Consider the following 17371-nt stretch of genomic DNA (forward strand, 5'->3'; position numbering starts at 1 on the left):
GCGATCAAGTCATTAATCTCATCCACTTCCTCTCAAGTCATCGAGATTCTCGAGAGGCAATTTCTCAAAGCCCGTAAATCACTCACCGAATGTAGGGGATGTTCGCCGGTATGTGGTACTTGGATCCTGGATCGAAGTCGTCCTCGGACCTGAGGACCGGCGGCTTAATCCCCGAGTACTGTTCGCGCAGTCTGTGCCAGTGACAATTGTACTCCTCCCTGTTCACCACCCGGTTGAAAAGGTCCCATCGCCATTTGTCCATCGTCAGGCTAAACGGCAGGAGTACCACCTTGTCCATCGCGAGAGCGAAGAGGTAGTTTATGTCCGCCGAAGGCTCCACCGAATATCTGGGCGCCAGACCAATGGCCTGGAAGTGTCGAGGCGTCGCGACGCTCAGAGCGACAGCCTCACCAACGGCCTCGTGAAACCCTGCGAAAATTAACGAGAAAATGACATACGTAGAAACTGGCATGGTAAACGTTGTCTGAAGCAATTGCGATGTGGTGAAATTTAATCCATACCGAATCGTAATCGTTTCAGCTGTTCAATTGCTGTACGTATGTGAGATTCGCAATAGGCACAATAGGCACAATAGGTATCACGATTCAGATTTACGATACATTTTTTCCAATTGGATACTTTCGGTGGACTTTCACGTCACGGAGATCCGAGGTCTCGTTTTCTCGGAACGGACCAGATATGGTATCGAGCGAAAAAATGGAGACGACTTGGCGCGAGATGATCAGCCTTATCGCTCATTACACGCACGCGTGCTTCCTGATTAACGCTGCTACAGAGGAACATTTTACCACCGCGACGAGCGTTGGAGAAAGTGCAATTATGCCCGCGAAAAAATGAGACCTGTACCCGTTTCGACCGGCGCCGCGGCGTTTTATTTTCCACTCTCGTTTCATCGTCATCTTCTTCTTCTTCTTCTTCTTTGTATTCCACTCCTCGTGTTCGACGTAACTCATTCCGACTGTTAAACTCGAGTATTTATACCGACTTTCGAACCATTAAACGTAAACACTGAACTCTATTTACGACTCTACTTACCGGCGACGCACAGAGACATGCGAGTAAATATTTACTTCCGGACGTTACGAGCAGCGGCTCAACTTGCGTAACTCAGTCTTCGCTCAGCCGTGATTGGAATCGTGTCACGTTCGGAAAATCGATATCAAATTTGAGTGTGACTCGTGATTGACACCGAGAAACTATTGTGCCGATTCGGTTACCTGGATTCGCGCCGTCCCTGAATTCTCGTGGCAGTTTGCTGTACCGGAGGAAATACTGGATGTGGGCCATCTCGTGGTGGACGGTGATCAAGTCCTTCATCGTCACTCTGGTGCACATTTTGATCCTGAAAACACGATCCGCGGAAGGTGAGTGCGAATTTAAGTTTCTTCGCCAATTGCGAATCCGCAAGCCACGAACACTGTGCCAGTGTTTCCTAATCCGTCTTCCATTTTCATTTTTAAAAACGTGACCCTTGTAGGATCGCTTCTTTATCTCAGGAACGGATAGAGGTATCAATTTCAAATTAATATCAAATACAATAAAAACTTGAAGCATCTATGTCACATATTTTGATACTCGCAAAATCACTCGTCAAAACCTATAGGGTGTCATCCCGTTGACCTAGAGTCATGAAATTCGGAGAGAAGCAAGGTCTCACAGCACAAGTAAAGGAAAAAGTTTGAAAATAGTTGATTCGTAGTTATGTCACATAGTAAAAAAATAATTATGTATGTACGGAATCCTCAGAGCGCGAGTCTTACTCGCACCTGTCCGGTTTTTTTTTTCAATGACAATTTCAATCTACCTGTAATCAAGACGATTGCAAAAATCCCAGGCCGATGCCTGACAGACCAGATCGCGATCTCCAGGATCGACGAACAAGCTGCTCGCCCAAAATTCCGGAGGCATAGCGCTCAGGTTTAGGGACACATAAAACTCCTCAGCAACACGGAACATGTCGATAGGCGTGTATCCCTGCGTTTGAAATATTTTTATTAGTATTCGGGAGAGGCGTTGACTGTTCTATAAATTTTTTACGTGGTATTTAGGCGGGAATCTACCATGCGCGGTTCGTTACTCGTACGGTTAATTACGATTCAGAGACCGCAATTTATTGCATATAGAGTAGCGAATTTTAAGTTTAAGCATTTTGCCGTAACAAAATCAAGAAGATATATATATATACAGATATATATATCTGTATATGGGGCATTCCACGCCCATTGTACCAATGTTAGATCCTCACCATTTCTGAGTTTATTAAAAACTTTTTATGCGATTGTCTCAATTACAAAGCAGTACCCTGAATTATGTCAGATTTTTTCGAGACAATCTGGTATTATATTTGAAACTGTTTGAGCAACCGCTCATAATAAACTAATTGTTCTTTACATTTGTTTTTTTTTTTTTTTTTTTTTTTTTGCTGAAAAGCTCAAAAAATAGTAGAAGCAATCGTCAGCCAGCTTTGGGCTTAAGCTTGAAAGTTTTGATATGAAACAAAATTTGTTTGGAAATTTTTCCAGATTTTTGATTCACAGCATAAGATATGTTGCTTTTCATAAACGATAAGTGATACAAATTTACTCAAAAAAAGAAATCTGAAAAAATTCGGGGTACTGTTTTGGAGTTGGGAAAAACAAAATCAAAATAGCGAGGGTTGAAAGTTGTTACAGTTGGCGTGGAACGACCCATATAAAAACAGAAGTCGGGCGACGTGATGTTCAGTTTGCATGCCTGATTCAACATTTCTTGCGTAACGTCCAAACGATTTTTTCCCGGATACGGCATCGTTATGTCCACAATATTTGTCCACGATTGTCCCCACATGTTACCTGTAAATGGAAATATGGTCAAGTTTTTTTCATACATTTTTGCTATTTGTTTTTCGAATCTTCTGCCGAATGCCACGGTCAAGTGAACGGCTTAGAAAAAACATAAAAATCAATCGATTCCTAATTTTTTTTTCTTAAGCAGCAACAGCCAATCCTCTTCTTCGTACATCAAATAACTGATTACGTAAGGTTCGTTACACGCGTGAGATCATCATTTAAACGTCTTTTTTTCTTCAAAGGCAATGATACAAATTGCCACATTTAGACTGACCAAAAATTAGATGAAAGAAATGCTTTTGGTGGAATTGAAAAAGAGAAAAAGAATAAATAAAAAAAATACTCGCTTCGGACAACGTCGTATAATTTGTCATCGGGCATAAAAATCTCGTTATTCCTAAACGTTCGCAGCGCGATGCGATAGTGAAATATATGATCAGCTTCTGGTGATCGCTGATTGTGTCGGTTAATTGCGCGATAATCTGTGATCGTAAATGGCGAAATTGGCATGCTTTAAAGATGTAATAAAATGGCTGATCGGATTCGCGCCTCATCGTCGGATAAAAGGCCGTTATATTTCGAGGATCCAAAGGTCAGAGATCAGATGTTTCGATTGATTCACATTAACTCGCGAACACGATTCTAACGATAAGAATCCCCATAAATATTTCAACGGCGTGCCTTCTTTCGCTCAATTTGTACCTCCTGTTTTCTTCCTCACTTTATTACGCAGTGGTTAAAGCAAATTTTCCGAATTAGATATCTCGTGAAAAATCTACATCGACTCGATTAAATCACCATTAACTTATTTCTACAGCGAATTGGACGAAAAAATTCGCCCTACATCGGCAAGTGCGTATCAATCCAATTTGGTTCTGCTGAAATTGCTGCTTTTATTTTCTTCACGTGGTTCGCAGATCATTCGAGATAATCCGGTTTTGACACCACTCCATAAAACACCAGTGTTATTAGACACCAAAAACAAAATAATGAAAATACCGGAAGTTGTATTAGACACGATATGAATTAGACACAGTCCGATTGTAAATGAGATGTTAGCGTTACCTTTTCACATCTGACAAATTTTGACGAGGCTGAAGTTAGCAGCAAGAATTAGCAGCCAAATGTTTAATGTTTATTCGGATAAGGTAGTTAAGTATGAAAATCAAAATGTAGTGAATACCTTGAACCCCCAATACTTTAATAGAATTACGAGGATAAAAGTGAACTGCATTTTTCTGATTCCAAAAAGTCAAAAGGGTTTGGCTGCTAGTTTCAGCTTCATTAAATTTTGCTACCGATCGAGTGTTCAAATATTAATTTACTCTCTCAGTCTGTAAGAATTTATTCAATATTTCGTCGTCCAAAATCTTTCGGAATCGTTTAAATTTTCTAAATTGGCTGTGTTGAATAAATCTTGCTGTCCGTAACAGCTTCCGATCGTTTTTGGTGCCCGATATCCCTGGTGTCCCATCGAATGGTGTGAAAACGGGCTTTTCACGATCAATTCGCACTCTCACCGAGTATGTGAGACGGCAAAGGCGCCTGTCTGCTAACTTTTTCCGGACCATAAAGATCTCGCAGTTTCCTTCTGACATAGGCATGCAGCTCTTCGTAGAGCGGACGAACGCTGTTCCAGGCAGCATCGAGTTCCTGTTGAAGATCAGGGCTCTCGTAGGGAAACATCCAGTACTCAGCTGCGTTCGTAAAATCTGCGGAAAATGAATTTGGAAATATTACGCGTTTTTTGTTCGATCTCCGTTTACCGCGAAAACATTATCGTTATGCGTTTTTCACTGACTGTTGTAACTCGCCGCTTCGTTGTTCAGATCTACCAGCTGCTCGTAGAGATCTCGCATTTGGTTACCACTCCGTCTTCGCCATTCGATCCAAACGTACTGCAACTCGTCCCAATCTCTGCTCTTTGCCATTATTTGGGAAAGGTCTGTAGACGTGAGGGAAAATAATTAAAATTTTTTCAAAAGATGCGTTGATCGAATCGTTGGTGGGAATCTGGTTCTTCACGTTCAAAATTCGAAACAAGATTGTCATCTGAATCACTCACGCATTCGGAAACATCATCAACGTGTGTATCATCATTTTTTCTCAGAATATAATTTCGCTTGAAAATTATTTGCGTAAATGGTGTATAATTTGACTACGGTGGGTTGTAATTTTGGAGAAGCAGGTTCAAAGGTCGAGGATGATTAATTGTACTCCATTCGCAAAAAATGACTTGGCGAATTTTTGCCAACGCGAGTGTCTTGTGAATCTCTTTACAAAGGCTTGGACAATGTAATCTGCTTTTTCAAAAGATATGCTAAAAAAAATCAAAGAATTGAAGGATTTACAATGGCTAATATGGCGAATCATGTAACTTACCGGGATAAAGACGCAGTCCGCAACGGAAAGGATCGTTATGGGCACAAATTGTTGCGCTGTTGTAGATCGACAGCATGTCATTTATGACACGGTTGTACTGAGGAAGAATACAAAAAATAAGAAACGAATCACGCTCGTTTGTACTGCTGAAAACGAGCCGCATTTTTTTTTTTCTTCTAATATATGCTTATTGTACGAGTATTTTTTTTCAACTCACTCTTTCCAATTGACCTGGCGGAAGTGCGGCTGGACCGACAATAGACAGGAAAGTTAGACGTCTCCTGATCGTTGGATCTCTAATACCGTTTATGTTCAACCTACTGATCAGCTGCCATGCTTGATTTTGAAACTCCGAATACAGCTGCTGCGCTTCTAGCTGAAATACAATTAATATTGAAAAAAAAAAAAAAAACGGTAAAACCCAAATGCATAGGCGTGATTTGAAACTTGTGAAAGGATTTTTGCATCGATCATCCAATGAACGGTGTATCGTCGAAGATCGTCGTCAATCATAGTATACAAAATAAATTCCACCGACATTATTTTTATACCCTAAAATATACATTTAATTTCTAACTTCGTCAATAAAATAAAAATAACAGCCATTCGAACAGCCCGGTATAAAATTACAGGAATCAAAAGAACCGCGTCATCCTGATTGTACCGCATTCTGCAACGCAGTAACGAAGAGCTGGTTGCCTGACTCGAAGGCGCGAGTGAGCGGTCGCTTTAAAAACTGCCTAACATTATTAGGAAATGTATAATATGAGTATCGGTGTGTACAACATGTTAATTTCGCAAAGTTCCCATAAACATTCGAGCGGTAGGCAATCATTGTCACGCAATGGTTCGTCCACCTTATTTTCATCGTCACGGTCGTCTTCTTCATCGGCACGTCTCTCCATTCGGGTTGACCCAGTAGCAAGTATTATGAGAGATAAACTTGCGGGTTACTCAACTCCACAGACACGGACAACTACCGCACAATGGTATCGTATGGGAAAATTTCACGCATTACTCCCCCTCACGACTTTCCCACTTCTCAGGCGACAAGGGCACCGTCTCTACTCGTGTCATGGAAAATTTAAATCGCTATACCTACTTGCATTTGGGGCATGAAAGTGCGACTGATGTCGGCTTGATTAAAAATTGCGCAACTTGATTAATCACCTCGGTTTTTATATTTCGGTAAATCAACCGCTAATTTTATCAAACGTTTGTGAACGAATCGAATTTCAATTGCATTTTTATGCCTGTAAGTAGTGACATTTTGATTTCGGCAGAAAATTTTATTGTTCCTCAGAGTTCATCTTTTTTTTTTTTTGAATGAAAATACAAACATTCAAATTTATGCAGAGACTTGCAGAAGAGCTTTAATTCAGTTTGGCGCCTTGAGTTGAATTTCATTTTACCTTTATTTGAAATTCTCTGAGAATCTTTAAAGTAGTTCACTATTTTATTTCCAGTGTTAGAAAAGATGCGGAAAATATTGTTCGCGCCTGTATTGCGATCGCATTTTTTTCATCAAAGAGTGATGAATTCACAGCAGTATGAATGCAGGAATAATCATTCAGTATTATTCATCAATGAAATAAATTCTGAGGGTGTGTAATCGCGTTATGCGTCATCAAAATAGCTGATGAGTGGAATCAGAATATTACAGGTAGAGCTCTACAATTACGTCTTACAGAACTTGTCATACGTCAATTAAAACACTTTTAGCGATGCAGGTGCTGACGCGATTGCGATTGAAAAATAAAACCCTGTGCTTGGCTTCCGTGTTTCGTCGATATAAAAACAAAATAATTAACGAATATTACCGTCACGTCACAATTAATTTAATTACCCTAATGAATTGGCTTCAACAACTGCGCGATATTCATTCTAATGCCGTTTATATTACGCTCAGTGACTTTAGTCACGAGACAATTATTGATCAGTTGGTTAATAGCCTCTGCAGTCTTTTTCACCTATACTTAAAACACTCCCGATTCATTGATCGAGTTGGAAAAAAAGTTTACCGTATAACACAAGCCGATTGAAGTCTCGTAGCGTAACGTAACCGTGGCGTGAATTTAGCCACAAACATTGCTGTGTATAGGTATACGGGTTGGTAGAAGGAAAAAGAAAACATACGGAACAAAAAGAAAAAGTAAATAAATAAGTAAAAAATGAGGGTTATGAATTAGTTTCTAGGTCAGCCGACCGCGTTGTGGATTCGGGCAGAATTACCTGAGCGTGAAATCGCGGCTTTAATAACCTTTTGAAAACCTTTCTGGAGAATTTTCTACAAGTACATAACAAGTCGTGATCCCAACGTTGAACAGTAAATTACATTATTATACCCACACAAGCGTAGCGGACTCATTCGATTATGAAATTGTCATCAATTAAGAACGAGAGTAAAATATGCGTACGGAATATTTAATTCCTGAATGGATTATCTCGCTGCCGCTGCGTTGAATCATTCATGCGATCGCTGCAGTTCGCAATTGCACGCCTTTTTAAATGATCAATTCGTTAATCTGCGAATATAATAGCCGGATGAAATTTTTTGCACATAGAAAAATTTCATTTGTCAATAAATGGGTTGAGTAAAATTGTTTTTTCTTTCTGCGGTTGAAATATAACGGTTTAAACATTGTTGGAATTACAAGAAAATATGTGGTAAAAACAGCTGAATTTCGTGTAATTATTACAGTCGTCAATACCACGTTTTTTGGTCATCGCAATATTGAATCTGTTTGATGAAATTATCGCAAACGTAACGAGAAAATATATCACGTGTGATTTACACATGATAAAAAAGAAACGGTAACACTACACGTATTTGATTTTCTGGTCAGAGGCACAAAACTGATTTACATTTTTTATCCGAATCGATATCGAACGATTTTGGAATAAGAAATGAAAATAGTCAAGGACAGTAAGGTACAAACCATAATGAAAAAGTATTTTCGGTGATGCAATCGCTAATCGTCTGATAAATTCGGATATTTGCGAAATATGGAGAAACGCTTTTACCAGTTTTCAAGGCATCAGATCGAAGCCACTCGGCAAAGCGTTTTAAGACACAAGTCGGAGCTTTCGCAAGGGTGATAAGACGTCGTAACACTCACCGCCTGTGATTGCGTAAACTCGTTTACGTTAGTCTCGTAAGCCCACTGACTGGCAACGTTGTTGCTGCACTGTTGAATCCCCTGGAATTCGAGCTTCGCCAGAACGTTCCTGTAGTCCAAATTCCCGCTTCCAGCCTCTCGAATCATCGTCTGGAGCAGATCATCCCGAAGCGGGATGTCGAGTTGTGCCGAGACAGCGGAGAGAAGGGCGAACAACGCGAGTGTTAAAATGGACTGAAAATTGAGGGAGAGGCGGTCAGTTTTTTTGAAAAAATTAAAACTATTCTCCCCGACGTTTTCACGTGTGCCGGACATCGTTAGATACTGCAAAACAAGCGTCCACGCTTTCTACGTAGTTTACCCAAACTGATCGATCCTTTCCGACGCGTTTCGTTCATATTTAACTCACCACATACTCGCTCTAATCGATTTTTCCAAAGTACAACCGAGGACAAGGACCTTGTCCTTTTAATAGCCCGCCAATCAGCTTTCAATCAGACTAAGCGCCCTTTTGTGTTACGTGTCGTCATTAGGTATGCTCGCGGAAATTGAAAGTGCGTAGCGGGAAAATGAATATTTTCGCGTCGAGTAAGCAATTTGTTTGTTGCTGCTGAAAATTTTCAAACTACGGTTACGACTGATTTTATTATGTATAGCGGTGAAGGTGGATCGGTCTATTTACGAAGCTAGTTTTCGCTCGCTTTTATCGTTCAGGAATTGATAATTGATGGGTTAAATTTGAATGTATAGAATCTTCCCAGGAAATTAAAAATGCACAATTGAATCACGAACTGTCCGATTCAAATTGTCGGCGCAATTCCATATCTGTCTTCGGTAATTTTTTACTTTGATACAATTCTAGATGTCCAGATGTCGCTGGTTCGAAAACTTACAAAAATCGTGCTTCCTTGTCGAACAACAGTAACAACGACCGGCCTGCGAAGTATTTCCATGACGTTTGTACGGATGAATGGATCAGAATCTCAAATCGAATGAACCGCGATCCATTAAAACCAAAACCGAAGCCTTGGGAGGTTCGAAATACCAATGGTACTGAAAATTGTCGAAACTAATTGCAAGTTGTCGAATGGCGACCACGTTGGTCTTTACTCGTAATGATACTGAACTCGAGGTAAGCCTGCATGTATTCATTTATCCCAGCTAGTTTGAACAACACAAGAGGTCATTCATGGAGTGGGGATATTGTTCTACGTCTGTCTGTCGAGTTTGTGTGCTGCACCGTCAACAGCGGGAGACACCCAGGCCAACACATAAAAAAGACAAACCATACCGACTTCCAGGGGTATTCGAGAAGGTGGGAAGGCAGCGACGGACGGAAGGAAGGACTTGCGACACTCGTTCCCACGATGATAGCCAACGTCGTTGTGGCTCAATGAGGCCTCCACTGGAGTGCATGCATGCATGCGCAATAATATTGTGCGCTTAAAAATTCCCCATTTCAAGAAACTTTTTGCCGATTTCCTTTCGCGATGGAAGTTGATAATTCGACGGTCGAAGCTTCCTCCTATTATATTGGTCTCGTGGTAACACCGTTGAGCTGAACAAGGCGAAGAACTCAAGTTCGAACGATCGATGCGATTTTGATAAATTCGTGAATTTACACGGTAAACGAGCATGTTTCAAGTTGTAATGGAGTGTAATTTTGAATATTCTGATCTTGACCTTTCCAACTATGGTGACCCCCCGGTCTGGGCTTGGTATTGTTTGTAATTGGTACCGTGGCAATTAATTCTAGCCCGGAATGAGATGACAGGGCTGGTTCACCGAGTCGGTATGAAGAGTCACGTTTCAAAGACACTTTGCGGGCGCGGCCTGAGAAGTAATCACTTTGTTGACATTGCGCTCGAAATGGGTGGATGCACGTCTCGGGTCTCACGCTGTTGCAGAAGTGTAGCAGGTGCTCTGAGGGATTTGAAGGACGTCAAGGATGAAAAACGAGAAATCAATGCTGAACGGGATTCTCTTTATATGTTAAATAGAAATTCCTTGATCTGGTACAGTCCTCAATTATTTTCATTTTTTATCATAACCGAGTAAATATACTTCTCGACGCGTTATGAAAACTATATTAGTAGCTGTGATTAGAAACATCTGCCGGTGTTATTATTTATTTATTATTTTTTTTTTTTTTCTATTACACTTACCGGTACTTTATTTTTTTTCCAACTATTGCGACATTTTCACGTGTTGTCGCGACAATGAATTGATGCTGAGGCTCATTTAACTGAATAAGTGTAATAAATCTGATGTTGCAATTACTGGCAGATATAGTAACGACAGCTGTTATCATACTAAATAGTTACTTGCACCATATTGTTTTTTAATTATTCCAAAGATATTTAATCCATTGTCAGTGCCCATTTCACTACACTAAGAGAAATTTTTTATTCCGGTTACCGCTTAGTCCTTAACTATTTTCAATTTTTACCACAATCGAAAAACATCGTTCTAGGTAGAAAATGAAAATTAGTTTTCTAGCTGTTACCAAAAAGTCTACTATCCGTTACTATTCTTTCTTATTACGATCGCAGTTACTATATTTTCTTGCAACTGTTGCGAATATTTAATGCCTGCGCAACGATAAATCGACGTTAAAGCCTTGTTTAACTAAAAAAGTTGAGTAAACCTCAGAAACTGATTTTGCGTTGCAATAACCAAAAAGGGATCGACGATAACGTAAAATGGTTAGGCGTAGCTCGTTTTTTTTAATTCCAACAATATTCAAACAGTTTTTTTAACGACACCTGTTTTACTAAATTTTTTTAATTACTCTAACAATTGAAATTTTTCTCAGTGTAGAATATTCTAATCCCTAGGTATACGATAAATTACATTTTTTCTGGAATTGTAAGAATTATCCAACTTTCAAAACAAAGAAATTCGATTTTTATTTTAGCATTTTATCAATTAATTTCTGTCGAATTGATATTCGTCTTCTTCCGTTGACCAAATATCCAATTGCAATGGCGCTATTTTTTCGTGACTGCTTTGTCACTTTTGTTCACACTCGTCGTTATTAGGTAACATCGCAGATTTATAAACAGTCATCAGCTGCAAGCAGTAGATGAACAAGAGCCTCATTCACCTTGTGCATTTTCCTACTAATTCACCTTCCGGTCTGTCTGGATGCCTCGTGCCGATTAAGCTGCCGGGAAAAAGCGAGCCGAAAACAAAAAGGGAAAATTAAAATGCAGGACGATTTGTTCACTTGGAGGCGATTTATGTAACGCATGGCGGCGTAATTATATTATACGAGTGGGGATAATTGTATTGAATTTAAACCGGACCGCATTTTCGAGAATGTAAAGGAAAAAAAAACAAAAACCTTTTGTAAAAACATTTCGGATATAATAGCCACTTGTCAAAAATGATGCATTATATACCGCTCGCTGACTACCTTTCGTCCAGAATCACAATCACCTGCCGCTCCTATGACCCTCTCGACTATGTGCGCAGCGATGCATCGCTGAAAAAGGATATCGCGTAACGAATCTGCACATGTGCACTATACGCTTCGGAGAAAATTATTTCTACAGAATTTAACGCGTATTTCTAAACTCCTTGAACAATATTCAGTCACATTTGGTAGAAATTCTCTTCAAAAAGTTCTTGAATAAAATTCATTCCACTAAAGTTGAGTTCATTCTCACGATATTGGTTTTTATCAACCAAGAATTGTTCTCAGTCCCGTTAAAAATCCATCGAGATTATCGAGTAGTTCGAAATACCGTCGATTATAAGAAACCGAGTTCGGTTATATGCAAAAGAATAGATCAATTTCAACGAACACGAACGCTAAAGCCGCGCCCAAACCTGATGATTGAGGAATAAACGTCGTTGTAGAAAAAGATTCCCACAATAAACTGCATGTACTTTATGAGAGATTATAATTAAAAAAAAAATAATAAAAAATAGGCAGGTATTATGGCACCTACCATGAGCACATTATACACGAATACGAGAACGTGACCAGCTGTAAGAACACGCGTCAAAGGTGTTAGTGCGACTGTGTAAGGCACACACGACGATTTCAGTACGGTCTCGCCTTGCTGGCCCTGGAGGACCTTGAGTTGTCGTAACAATGCTCTTACGTGCATTACGCCGCGGTTTTGCGTAACGATATACTAACTAGACTCGAAAGACATACATCGGAAACATCCAGATGCGAAAGATTTTTCTCTTAACGATTTCCTCGGATCCCTGAAGCGAAGCGCATTTTTCCTTCATCGAATCCAGGCGGGAAGTCGATTGGGAACCACACAAAAAAATTGGGTTGAGCTTGGTTGAAATAGAGGAGTTTCAACTAGTCTCGTTTTTAAAGCTTCGCGCGTTGTACACGCGAGTAAAGTTTTTCCGAGGTCCTGCAGGAGACGGCGAAGACAATGCCAATCTCGTTTTCTCTAGACAAGTTGGGAGACTCCAATCTCACGCTTGGCGTGTTGATTTGATAGCGAGTTCAAGAGCGCGTGCGATAAATAAAACGAGGTGCAAGAAGTACCGTCGTCTATTTCTACCGTATACGTGTATAATACGAGTGGTGTGTCTTAGATGTTTGTAATATATTTTAGGACTGCGTAGATAGGCTGAAACCCGAGTCATTAATTAGGCGAACGCGTGTCGGAGGCATATTCACAGATATTAACAAAGCAAGGCTTATTTTGTGAAAATTTTTCTTAAAGAAAGACCGGCCTTGTTCGTTGCCCCCTTTACGCGTCACGGGCCAAATCCTGCTACGTGACTCCGCAGAGTACAAACATCGGAGTTTCATTCTATGCTCGAATCGCGTTGCAACAAAACAAGAAATAATTTATAATTTCGCGAATAAGGATATAAAACTCCTACCGCGTGATGCTTAATTAGATATTTCATTTCGTATGTATAATAAGCCGCCCACGGAAAGTACCTCGTTAATTTTTCTTTGAATATCGCGAACTTTTGTTTATGTTTATTTGTTTTGTTTCAGTTTATTATACCTGCTCGATTTATCGTGGGAACGGCTGTTGCGCGTTTATTAATGGCGATGCAATATAATTGAAGCCTGTTGAATAGATGCAGCGTAGTAATACGGCGAAAAGATGACGATTATTATGCGGCTGTTGATCATGGCCGTGATCGAGATCTTATTGCCGCTACCCGATGATCACACGGATCGATCTTGCAACCGTGATCCTGCTATTCAAATTCATTACCATAAGAAAATCGAGAAAACAATCCGCACTCGCCTGTTCGTTCGTTGATGTGACGTTGTTGTAAATCTTCCACCTCGGGAATTATCCTCGTCAATTTCTCGGCTCGAAGGAGCCTCGCCTTTAATCAAGTCTGTTACGTACGTTACGTCCATAGAAATTGCGTTTTACGTACCAACGCAGTAAATCGTACCTCGCACTTTACAGGATTTAAAATAAGAGAGACGATTATTCGTCACTGGTATCATCAAATTCCCTCGTTTCAACCAACAAGCGATATCAAATTACGCCACAAAAATGCGATAATCGATTAAATAAATTTTTCTCACACCCTCTAACTTGGCTTTAAATCGCCAGATTCACCCAACAATGCTTGCGAGATTTTCGAGATCTGATCAACGTCATCGACTTTTGAAGGCTGTATATCTGTCTGAACGACATGTCACACTGGATGATCTCGGTGATCCGTGCGATTGCGATCTCCTCCGTTCTTCAAACTTCATTGGGTTTTCGAAAGCACAGATGTCACAACTCCAAAGGGTCGTGTTCTTACACCTCTGGTACAGAAGAGCGCAGAATACGCAGGAGCGAGTCGGTTTCAAAGGACATGGAACAGTTGGCGAAGGGTCCTGTAACTCCAGACGTGGTAAGAACCAATGTGGAACCTAAAAGCAGGCTATGGACACTCTACCATTTCACGGATGAATTATTCATCGAGCTTGGACCAAACTGAAGCCAATATAATAATGATTTCCACTAAAGTGATGTTATAGAATATTTTATATTATCACCGAAGTAGCTGGTAACTCAGTTTTCGTGGCGACCTCTGGTGATTGATAACAATTTTACTCAAGCCCCTCTTAACCATTTCATGAATTACTTTTATATTGTAATTTTTAACTGTTGGTATAGCGGTAATGCACGTACAAATTTTTTGATTCGTGTTATTCGATCCGTGAGTAATTTCATCTTGAAAGTTGGCACCGGAAGGCATCACTTGAAATCAAGAATGCAAGGGAAAAAATGTGTTCTGCACTTTTGTTCCATTCTTGTCGTATCGCTTTGGTCCAAACCTTTTGAATAACGTGTGAAGGGGAGTAGTAAGTGCCCGTACCCTGCCCAAAAGTAAACAGACATCGAGATAAGTTATGGGTGAATTCAGTTTCTAGAACTGATGAACAACCTGAGTGCTGTCGAGTATCACAGGAACGCTGTGGCGCAGTGGGAATTCGAAAGCAACATCACTGAGACGACGAGGACCAAGGCGGTGAGCCCTTACTGCAAATTTCAACAACAGTTTTAGAGCTTCACAATAATTTTTTCAGCTCAAGTCATCCGCCCGACTGGCCAAGTTTCAAAAAATCGTTTGGAAAGCTGCTGCGAAATACGATTGGCGGAATTTTAACGGCACGTCAAGGATGAAAAGACAGCTTCAAATGATCTCAGTGCTTGGAAGCGCCGTTTTATCCGACGACAAGTTCAAGCAGGTAAATAGGCAGCGTGCGGGTGAGAGTGGGCCGCCAGTTCGTCAGATCCTGTCACAAAAATTTCCGAATCGGTATTCAGCTGGACGAGGTGATAAATAAAATGGAATCAATCTACAGCACCGCGACGATAGAAGCTTACGTGAAAATGGACGATTCTTCGAAGTCGAAAAGGCTGCGAAGAAGTGGAAAACGGAGACTGCGACTAGAGCCAGGTGAGTTGAGCTTTTTTACTATTAGCAGAAGATTGATCGACTAATTGATCTTAGACCTGGTGAAAATTATGGCGGAAAGTAAGGACGTCGATGAGCTTGCGTACGTTTGGAAAGCCTGGCGGGATGCGACGGGTAAAAGGATGAGGAACGACTACATCGTCTACGTTGGACTGATGAAAGAAATCGCCAAGTTGAACAGTACGAGTTCGCTGAAGCGTTGGCAGCTTCTCGTTATCCAGTCGCTTCAATGGAAGCGTGATAATTGATCGAAGGAGGTACCTCGGTAGATTCAAGTAATCTTGTTGCAGATTTTTCATCCGTTACTCGGTACTGGACCTATCCCTACGAGGATCCCAATTTTGAAAGGACGATATTCGACATCTGGCAAGAGGTGAAACCTTTTTATCTACAACTTCACGCCCACGTCAGAAACCGACTTAGGGCCAAGTACGGAACTGAGGTTATTCCTGAGAGCGGGTACATCCCAGCTCATGTCTTTGGTTAGTCGAATTCCAAAATTAACGAATTTTTTGTGACATGCGCTGATGTGAAAATCGAATAGAGCACATTTTGCGATCCCCTTTTACCAGAGAAATGTATTTTGTACAGTTTTCATTCTTTTGAAAGCCTTTCCAAAACCTTGTTTCAAGTCACAAAGTTAATGTCGAAGTCGATTTGAGCAGATTTTTTTATTTTTTTTAACACAGCTTCGATCAATTGCAATCCTATAACGTATGTGATTTATTCAGGCGATATGTGGACCCAGTCTTGGATTCATTTGAACAAAGAAACGATGCCGTATCCTGATCACGCTATTCCGGACATGACGAACAGGCTGAAGCTCAACGTATGATCGTAAATCACAAATGACATTATCAAATTTACGAGTGTCTCTTCCTTCTCCTTGCAGAACTTCACGAAGATGGAGTTCTTCAAGCTATCCGAGGACTTTTTCCGGTCCCTGGGTTTCCCAAAACTGCCAGAAACGTTCTGGCAGAATTCGATCATCGAACGTCCAGCCAACAACAAGACTGAACTGGTTTGTCACGGGTCAGCATGGGACATGTACGACGGAAGGGATTTCAGGTAAGGAAACACGAGATTCATAGGATTCAGAGTATCGCACTCGAGTCTCTGAACCACTTGAAACCCTGATCCAGGATCAAGATGTGCACCGAAGTAACCTACGATGATCTGGTGATCGTTCATCACGAGATGGGTCACGTTCAGTACTACATCCAGTACAGAGACCAGCCGATCGTTTTCAGAGAAGGAGCCAATCCTGGTGAAGCTTTTTCCGGTCACCGCTGCAACATGATGAATAACGCTGCAGCTTGAAAATTTTACCATTTACCACTTTTCGCAGGGTTTCACGAGGCGATCGGTGACACAATAGCGCTGTCGGTTTCCTCCTTGCCTCACGCCTGCGGCCTGGGCCTCGTTGACAACGCTGACTATCAGCCCATGACGGACATAAACTATTTGTACTTGATTGCGCTTCAGAAGATCGCTTTCCTCCCATTTGCCTACTGCGTCGACAAGTGGCGTTGGATCGTTTTCACCGATGAAGTTACGCCCGAGATGTACAACAGCCTTTGGTGGAAGTTCAGGCACGTTTTATCGTCAGGAAATAAGTTCCAAATCACTTTTCTCAAAAGTGTCTTCAATTTGGGATCTTGAATAGCTTCGTCTTTCTTCTTGTCGCTCCCAATTCCCATTTCATTCGGTTTCCCGTCCTTCCGAATTTTCAGGGCTGAAATCCAGGGCATCGAGCCTCCCGTTAATCGTGACGAGACCGACTTCGACCCTGGAGCTAAGTATCACGTGGCTGCCAACGTGCCGTACATAAGGTGGATCTGCGGATGATGTTCATCAGCTAATAAAAGAGGAACTTGCATTAAAAAATGTGAAACTGCTTCCAGGTACTTCGTCAGTTTCATCATACAGTTCCAGTTCCATGAGGCACTCTGCCTCAACGCTGGTCAGTACGACCCAAACGATCCGAGCAGGCCTCTTCATCGATGCGATATTTACGGCAGCAGGGAAGCAGGGATAGCGATGCGGTCAGTATAGGGATACAATCGATGAATCTCAGTATCCAGGCGCTCCAATCAA

The 17371-nt window shown here is 41.0% G+C and overlaps 1 protein-coding gene and 1 pseudogene across 1 annotated transcript in view; one reads left to right on the forward strand and one right to left on the reverse strand.

Annotated features, from left to right (window-relative positions):
- LOC124179963 (angiotensin-converting enzyme-like) overlaps positions 1-9486 on the reverse strand; it is a 44732-nt gene extending 35246 nt beyond the window's left edge. Inside the window, exons 1-10 of the mRNA XM_046564873.1 lie at positions 9244-9486; positions 8351-8584; positions 5449-5607; positions 5232-5328; positions 4651-4794; positions 4370-4561; positions 2755-2852; positions 1826-1995; positions 1239-1363; positions 87-429 (exon numbers count right to left, since the gene is read on the reverse strand). Coding sequence (XP_046420829.1) covers positions 87-429; positions 1239-1363; positions 1826-1995; positions 2755-2852; positions 4370-4561; positions 4651-4794; positions 5232-5328; positions 5449-5607; positions 8351-8584; positions 9244-9303 — 1622 coding nt within the window. The 5' untranslated portion in view covers positions 9304-9486. The remainder of the gene's footprint in view (positions 1-86; positions 430-1238; positions 1364-1825; positions 1996-2754; positions 2853-4369; positions 4562-4650; positions 4795-5231; positions 5329-5448; positions 5608-8350; positions 8585-9243) is intronic.
- LOC124179976 overlaps positions 1335-17371 on the forward strand; it is a 28166-nt pseudogene continuing 12129 nt past the window's right edge.

Source organism: Neodiprion fabricii, chromosome 4 (assembly GCF_021155785.1).
Source record: "Neodiprion fabricii isolate iyNeoFabr1 chromosome 4, iyNeoFabr1.1, whole genome shotgun sequence".
Classification (NCBI taxonomy): domain Eukaryota; kingdom Metazoa; phylum Arthropoda; class Insecta; order Hymenoptera; family Diprionidae; genus Neodiprion; species Neodiprion fabricii.